Source organism: Hydractinia symbiolongicarpus, chromosome 12 (assembly GCF_029227915.1).
Source record: "Hydractinia symbiolongicarpus strain clone_291-10 chromosome 12, HSymV2.1, whole genome shotgun sequence".
Classification (NCBI taxonomy): domain Eukaryota; kingdom Metazoa; phylum Cnidaria; class Hydrozoa; order Anthoathecata; family Hydractiniidae; genus Hydractinia; species Hydractinia symbiolongicarpus.
In genome coordinates this window covers 20980132-20988543 of record NC_079886.1, presented here as the reverse complement: position 1 = coordinate 20988543, position 8412 = coordinate 20980132, and the positions used below count along the sequence as shown (strand labels likewise).

The 8412-nt window shown below is 33.6% G+C and overlaps 1 protein-coding gene across 1 annotated transcript; it reads left to right on the top strand.

Annotated features, from left to right (window-relative positions):
* Window positions 1-95: 95 nt before the first annotated feature.
* On the top strand, window positions 96-6200 carry LOC130622176 (cyclic nucleotide-binding domain-containing protein 2-like). Its single transcript, XM_057437609.1, has 10 exons — window positions 96-843; window positions 1019-1057; window positions 1625-1792; window positions 2031-2194; window positions 2907-3069; window positions 3213-3364; window positions 3667-3805; window positions 4130-4624; window positions 5012-5411; window positions 5671-6200. Exons 1-10 carry the CDS (start codon window positions 571-573, stop codon window positions 5886-5888), a joined length of 2211 nt encoding a protein of 736 aa, XP_057293592.1. The 5' UTR covers window positions 96-570; the 3' UTR covers window positions 5889-6200.
* Window positions 6201-8412: the final 2212 nt, after the last annotated feature.

Below are 8412 nucleotides of genomic sequence, written 5' to 3'. Positions count from 1 at the left end.
GTTAGAAATGTTAGAAAAAGTTACTTTTCATCTTAAAATTTTATCGCTCATTCTATCGAATTACGACGACTCTATCCATTCACGACGACTCTATCGATTCACGACGACTCTATCGATTCACGACGGAATTTTGCTGCTAAAAACATAAGGGATTGGCCACCGGTGAATGTGAGCTAATTTGTTTTCGGTTTAGGGTAGTTGGCGTTCCAACTTTAGATGGGAGATTAGAAAAAGTTGACCAAAAAGGGTTCACTTAACAAAACAAAGCAACTATTACAATAAAAAAAACTTAACCCATGAAATCAGAAATAAATTAAAATTACATAGCAACTGTGGTATGTAAAAAAATTGTGAACTTTAAAAGTGATAACAGAAAGTTATACGAACAAAAATAAATAAACGAAGTCTCTGCAATGTCGGTTGTGAAAACATGACATTGAAAGTTACAAAACGAGCAAAACTTTAAAAAAAGTATTTTTTTATAAATGTCCCGGCATTCTGAACGGAGCTGACTCAAGTTTGTACAAAAGACACTGAGTCTTTCATAGTTGTTTTGTTTGTCTACCAAAGATGGCTTTAGTAAAAGAAAAAGAAGAAAAATTTTTACGTATGGCTTGCAGTGCTTTTATTAGGCCAGGCAATTCCACGCTGCTAGAACGTTTAAAGCGGAACGAAGAAGCGAATAAGAATATGTTTGTGTATTGCACTGAGACATGGAGAGCTAAAGCGGCTAGTTCTCTTGATGAACAGATTAGAAGGAGGGTAAGATGGCGGAAGAACACAAATCAAAAAGATACTTCATTGAATTATAAAGGAATATTAGAAAATGAACAAACACAAAAGGTAGATTTGACTACCTAAATTTTTATTTTTAAAATATATAAGAACCTAGTAAATACAAAATATTAGATCCAGTTTTATCCCTCTAAGAATTGGATTGGTCCTTTCCGAGTCTAAAAAAAATAATTAAAGGTTTATCTGGAGAACAAATAAGGCGTTATTTTGTTGCTCTTCTTAGATTCGAGGCATAGAAGCATTTAAAGCCATTGCATACAGAGTAAGTTGTTTACGTTAATTTTTATATTAAAGTATAATTTATTTCAAAGTGTTTTCATGCATCATGTTTCATATGACAAAATACTAAATTCTCTTATTAGCTACGCTTCTTTCGAGAAAACGAGATCAGATTGAATGAAAAGCTAGCCGAATGTTCTAGCTAGTATTAACCTAAAAATGTAATATAGGCGATGATCTGAATACCGCAAATGACCCCCTGGTCGTTTATTAAAGAATTTTATCCTGGATGTTTATTCGCACAGGGGTGATTATTTAGAAGGGGCGTTTATTTTAATACGGGTTTTAGTATCCCGCATTTATTAATTTATTAAAATGAGCAAAGTATTTTGCTTATTTGGTACTGCACAAGTAATATTAAATAAATTTTAGCAAAAGAGTCTGCTACCTATGCAACCTCCTTCCCAGGGGTTCTTGCCTTTTTGACATCAAGGCCGGCGGCGAAGTTAGCCATTAAGTTAGCGCTAGTGACTTTGACATCAGCCAACAAACCCTGGGGACAAGGATGCTACACATATGAACTCATAGTTAACTATATTTATAAAATTAGGTATGTCTTCTCCGAAGAGTATTTCGAAAAATGAGAGAATACGCCATGGAAAGGGGAGGTCATGTAAAAGCATGTTCAGGTGCCATGCAATTAAAAGACTCGGTGGTTGGTTCGGGCGAACAGAAAGATTTGCTTTTTAATCCTGACGAATTTAAAAATCAATACCAGGTAAAATCCATAGCGTAAGTTGTTGAATTATTTTGTATAAGTACATATTGTGAATTTTTAGCTAAATTAGCGAAGATTAATACTCGCGAATAGATTCGCGCAGAAATTGTTTTAGGAGTGTTTTATATGGATAAAGACACTGACCTTGTACGCCGAATCACAAAACAAAATTACCCATTATTTTCTATTACAAACAGTGGGACAAACAAAGTATGTATGATGTATGGTTTATTTATAGTTTGCTGTACCAAAATGGTGTCGTAAAACATGTGCTCTACCTCCCGAACAAAGAACAGTCACAGAGGTACAAAACATGGCAAATTTAATGAGACAACTAAAAGATTTTCGAAAATATTCAAGAAAAATGTTACTTTTACTCGCTAGAATAGTGAGATACGAAAGGTGAGCTTTATGGTCTGATTCCCTAAGACACACATCACAAAGAAAAACAGATCTAAAAGTAAAGGCGGTGTCAAAAACAGATCTGAAGGTAAAGGCGGTGTCAAAAACAGATCAGAAAGTAAAGGTCGTGTCAAAAACAGATCTGAAAGTAAAGGTGGTGTCAAAAACAGATCTGAAAACAAGGCACCTTCAAAACATAAACTTCTATAAAATTTCTACACTGCAACCATTACGTAAACCTCACCCCGGGTTTATACAAGTTCCAAAACTTATAGTAGGTTTAAACATGAAAAATAATCAGAAAACATATTACATGGTACAAAAAGCTAACTGTTTTAAGCGTTAGATTAATAGTAGTAGTTAGTTAGTAGTTATTAGTAGTTATAACAAAAAACTCAGTATCAAATTTGCACCTACGCAAAATATTGTTGGCTCCAAATCATATCTTTTAACAACTCTTTGGTGAGTTTCAAATTCCGCTTGATGTTTTAATTTTCCCTTGAAATGGGCCAATACACGGAAAGCTTCTATATTGAAAATGTTATTAATGAGATTTTTAATGGGGTTATACAAAGGGGAGCTACTCAGGTGTGGACTTATATTTGGAGGTTTTACTAAATAAATTTACAAAATGGTTGGATAAACAAATTTTGTTACTTATAAAAAACAAAACGTATAATCTTTAGTAGCCCACGTCATTACTTTCTTCCAGGTTTGGACGGCGTCGTGTTATAGTCCGGAAAAATCACGTCGGTATGAGTTTTTATGTCATATTCTCCGGCCTTGTCGGAGTTGTTATTGACGACGACGAAGACATGGCATTTGAAAACGAAGAAAAACCAGCTAACGTTTTGAAAAAAGGAGATTCGTTTGGGGTTGGTAAATTATTTATTTTTTAAACAAAATATTAGTTAATTTTAAAAGTTACTTTGTAAGGGTATAAGTAGCAGGGAAATGTTGGGTTATTATCAAGTAATTTAGTTAGAGTTTACAGTCAGGCGTTTTTTTTATTTTACAGGAAGTAGCGTTAGTTCAAAGATCAGTGCGAACAGCCACCGTTGTTTGCTTCCAGACAACTGAATTTCTAGTGATCGATAAAGATGAATTTTACGCCCTGGGTGTAGAGAAATGCGCACAAGAGGAAATGATTTTTCGTTATAATTTCATGAGGTGCGGATTGCTTCTTATTCATTTCTTCCTGAGTTCGAAATAAGGTAAAAACTCGAGCATTCAAGGTACCTAATTTTTTTAATTGGACTAAAATTTACAGAATTCATGAAATTTTTTTACTTTCAAATTTGCTGATCCGAAAAATATTTGATTATTTTTTTTCTGATGGTGCATTTATTTTGATAAGAAACTAATCTGAGCAGCACCATTAAGTTCAGCTGAAAAGGCTCGGACTTCTTTCTAAATATGAGACAAAATCGAGGATTCGCACGCCTCACTACGACAATCATATTTTATTTCAGTTCTCTTGATATTTTCAAATCTTGGAAAGAAAACATTTTGAAAGAGGTTGCCGCGGGAGCACGTAACATTGAATTTTTATCTGATCGAGTTGTCGACAATAATTCAACTGCATCTGAATATATCTACATCATCTCAAAGGTACAACTTAAAAAGGAATTTTGATCAAATTTCTTGTGAAAAAAAATTCTAAAAATCTTGATGCTAATGCAGAATGAAATTTTAATAGTTCCAACTAACAAACTGAACCCTCCACCGCTGTGCATATATCTATGTAGGCTTTATTGACGTCTTTTACAATGTTTACGAAATGCCGAACATTTCTACCGCAACAAATCAGACATAAACTTTAAGCTTACGCCTATCTTAACGATCTGCAAATCTGTTTGATTTTGCCAAAGCAACAAAAGTGAACGAGAACACAATTCGCACGAAAATAATAATTTAGTTTTTGATAAATTACAGGGACAATGTGATGTATTGCGTCTGTTGGATTTAACCGTGTTAGATGATTGGAACATGATCAGTCCACGATTAGAAACACTCACCACAACCACGGGTTACTCTGAATCAACAGCATGCTCATTCAGGTCAGGAAGCAAGCTGTCGAAAACAAGTTTACCAGTGTATAACACCTCAATGAAGCAAAAACTGAACAAAGAAACAAGTCAGTCATCACTCAACTCTTCTGCGAAGGTGCATTTTAACAACAATCGTTCTTCTTGCACCTCCCGGACAGCAAGTATGAAAAGTTCCAACACAACTTTAGGTAAACACAATGAAAACCACCCATCAAGTTCCACACCACATCGCAGAGATGGGAGGCGTATAACGTCGACGAGGGTTAGTCAGGATGACAAGAGAACAAGCTGGAAGGCTGTGCATGATATGTGCTGCACAACAAATTTAGGTTTAGGAGCGTTTCTAAAGATTGACATATTAACACAAGGACAGATATTCGTAAGTAAAATTTGTGCACTTCAGTGAACAAGCATCAGTGAATTTTATCCAATCCTCTGTTATTTATCATGCTAGACTAAGGCGATGCTTGTTATGTAAAATTTATTAACTCTATCGGACAAAATAAAGTGGCGTAAATTTTGTCTGACAAATAATTTTATCTGACGAATTATTTAAGAATTCTCCCTTGAAAGTGTTTTTACTGTCTATATAGAAATTGGCCTGAAAAAAACGATAACAAAAAGCTTAAAATTGAGAAAAATTAACAGTTCGGTTGGTGAATAGTTTTTCCATAAAAATAATTTATCCGAGCAAAATTTCGCCTGATAAGTTATCCCGCATTGATTAACGCAAGTTAGAATAAACACTTGCACAAAATGTTTCCAGGGATTAAATTACCTACTGCATGAAGATGAACAAGGTGAAGATAGCAAAAGAAAATTCATTCTGGTCAGTTCTGGTTGCGAGGTCATTCGAATACCAAAATCAGTTCTAAGAACGAACGCTGACGATACCACAATAAGTAAAATTAAAAACATGATGCGTTCTTATCCAACAGACGAAGAACTGTACGAAATCTTTAAACGTCAAAATAGTTGGCGATATTTTCGCGAACAATTGGTCGATAATATAGTCGAATTTGGAAGCGGTGTAAAGAAAGCGTTTAAGGAACGATGCACAAGTATTCCAAAATTGCCGAAAATTAATAAGATACAATATTTGTCTCGAAATGTATCGCCTGTGAACGATTGGAAGAGATTGGCAGATGAAGGTTATATCAAACAAAGTAAGTACTCAACTGGGTGGGTGGAGATGGGTGTCAAAAAATTTATTTGATGTTTTATTTACAACATTTTTGGGTAAGTTTTAGGTAAGGCCATCACTGATTGTGTAATTAACTTAATTGTTAAGCTTTCGTAGCAAATGTTGGTTTAAGCATGTGGACAATATGGCAACTAAAGCAACATTGACTTGTCAAATATTGTCGTAAGAATCACCTGCTATAAAAATCAAAACACATAACCAAAATCCTTGCCTATCACTAGGTTCCAGACCTCCATCCATTTGGAGTGTATCTCCGTGTCCATCCATTGATAAAAAATCGAGCCAATCCAATCAAACGCCATTTGTTCAAAAAGAGATCATCACATCAAACGGAAGTCAAAGAATGCTCGTTTTGACTCACGGTGGAAGTAGAGTTAATAAATTCCGATTAGATACCAAAGCACATCTCCCATGTAAAAAGAACACGAATTATGCTTGAGCTTTAGAAAACTAGTGACAAATTATATAGATACTTATTCTAGTTTCTTTTTTGATTATTACTAACATATGAAAGTAACTTTGAATTTGCTTTGTTCGACAAGCTCATTCTGTCAGCAATTGGAAGTCTCCTATAAACATCTAGTTGAAACATGAAAAAAGAATAGTCAAGTTATATATGTGCGAACTCATATTTTTATTTTGATAAAATAATGCATTTTATTACTGTTTTTATTACTGTTGAGCCCTATACAACAACAGCAGCAACGACAACAATAATGACGACGAAAACGACAACAATAACGACGACAACGGCAACGACAGCAACAATAACGACAACAACAACGACAACAACAATAACAAAATAACAGCAAAACCCACAAAAACGACAACGACAACAACAAAAACGACAACAAAAATAACGACGACAACGGCAACGACAGCAACAATAACGACAACAACAACGACAACAACAAAAACGACGACAACGGCAACGACAGCAACAATAACGACAACAACAACGGCAAAAACGACAACAACGACAAGAACAAGGACATGCTGCTGGACAAAAATAGCAATGTCATATAATTATTTGAATTTCCGCGCCCGAAGGCGTAGGAAATTCTTTAAAACCGTCGTTTTTTCTTTCGGAGCATTTTTTGAGAAAAAATCGACCCTGGGATTTCACGTTGGTCCGTCACAGATGTAAACTTCGTACTCAAGCTCCTTAACTACTGAGAAGTCTAGTATTGATGCTTCAGGCCAAAATTGGTATTTGTTTTCGACAAAATTTGACACAGTTAACAAAAAAAGTATGCTGAACATAATGGTGACATCAAAATTTTGATTTCTTTTTACCTAAATGTTATTTTAGGCCAAAATTGGTCTTAAAATTAAAACTACTTTATTTTTGACAAATTTTGGCACAATTAACAAAAAAAGTATGCTGAACATGATGGTGACATCAAAATTTTGATTTCTTCTTACCTAAATGTCATTTCAGGCCAAAATTGGTCCAAAAATAAGAACTACTTTATTTTCAACAAAATTTGGCACAGTAAACAAATAAAGTATGCTGAACATGATGGTGACATCAAAATTTTGATTTCTTGTTACCTAAATGTTATTTTAGGCCAAAATTGGTCTTAAAATTAAAACTACTTTATTTTTGACAAATTTTGGCACAATTAACAAAAAAAGTATGCTGAACATGATGGTGACATCAAAATTTTGATTTCTTCTTACCTAAATGTCATTTCAGGCCAAAATTGGTCCAAAAATTAAAACTACTTTATTTTTAACAAAATTTGGCACAGTAAACAAATAAAGTATGCTAAACATGATGGTGACATCAAAATTTTGATTTCTTGTTACCTAAATGTCATTTTAGGCCAAAATTGGCCTTAAAATTAAAACTACTTTATTTTTGACAAATTTTGGCACAATTAACAAAAAAAGTATGCTGAACATGATGGTGACATCAAAATTTTGATTTCTTCTTACCTAAATGTCATTTCAGGCCAAAATTGGTCCAAAAATTAAAACTACTTTATTTTTAACAAAATTTGGCACAGTAAACAAATAAAGTATGCTAAACATGATGGTGACATCAAAATTTTGATTTCTTGTTACCTAAATGTCATTTTAGGCCAAAATTGGTCCAAAAATTAAAACTACTTCATTTTCAACAAAAATTGGCAAAGTTAACAAAAAAAGTATGCTGAACATAATGGTGACATCAAAATTTTGATTTTTGTCACCTAAATGCTATTTTAGGCTAAAATTGGTCCAAAAATTAAAACCACTTCATTTTCGGCTAAATCTGGCACAGTTAACAAATAAAGTATGCTGAAAATGATGATGGTACAAAAGTTTGGTTTTTGTCACCTAAATGTCATTTCAGGCCAAAATTTATCCAAAAATTAAAACTGCTTTATTTTCGACAAAAATTGACACAGTTAATAAAAAAAGTATGCTGAAAATGATGGTCACATCAAAATTTTGATTTTTTGTCAACTAATGCCGTTTAAGACCATCAACGTTTCAATCGCAAGACTTTCAACCATGAATGATAGGCTGTATTTTTTGTTAGCAATTTCTTTTAAAATGTGAGTTTATTATGACACGTTTCGTTTTGTTTGCGTTTGTTCTAAGATATAATGTCACTGATGGGCTTTATCTTCAGAGGTTCATGCACCAAACCCCTTCGAATGTTTGGCACAATGACACAACGAATTAGCAGGTTTTCATCAAATATTTTGGTAGCGCTCGGAAATTCTTAGAGCCCCCAGGGCTTCTTGTTATTTTCTTAGAAACCAGTAAATTGTATTATAGCAAAAAAATATTTTTTATATATATATAGAAAAAATAAAAATAAATAAGAAATAGAAATAGTGTTGTAGTAATCATGTTGACTTTGTAACCAAAAGTTTATAAAACACATGGTGTAAGTTGGAGCAAGGTTAAAATTAAACCGTCTTGTGTTTCAGGCAAGCAAATCAGAAGGAAGCGATGCATATCGGCTA

Bases quoted from the DNA above. Each gene is read 5' to 3' on its own strand.
- LOC130622176 (XM_057437609.1), top strand. From the start codon at position 571: ATGGCTTTAGTAAAAGAAAAAGAAGAAAAATTTTTACGTATGGCTTGC. The intron at 1,793-2,030 runs GTAAAATCCATA...GTTTATTTATAG, and splicing joins AATTTAAAAATCAATACCAG to TTTGCTGTACCAAAATGGTG. The intron at 3,806-4,129 runs GTACAACTTAAA...GATAAATTACAG, and splicing joins ATATCTACATCATCTCAAAG to GGACAATGTGATGTATTGCG.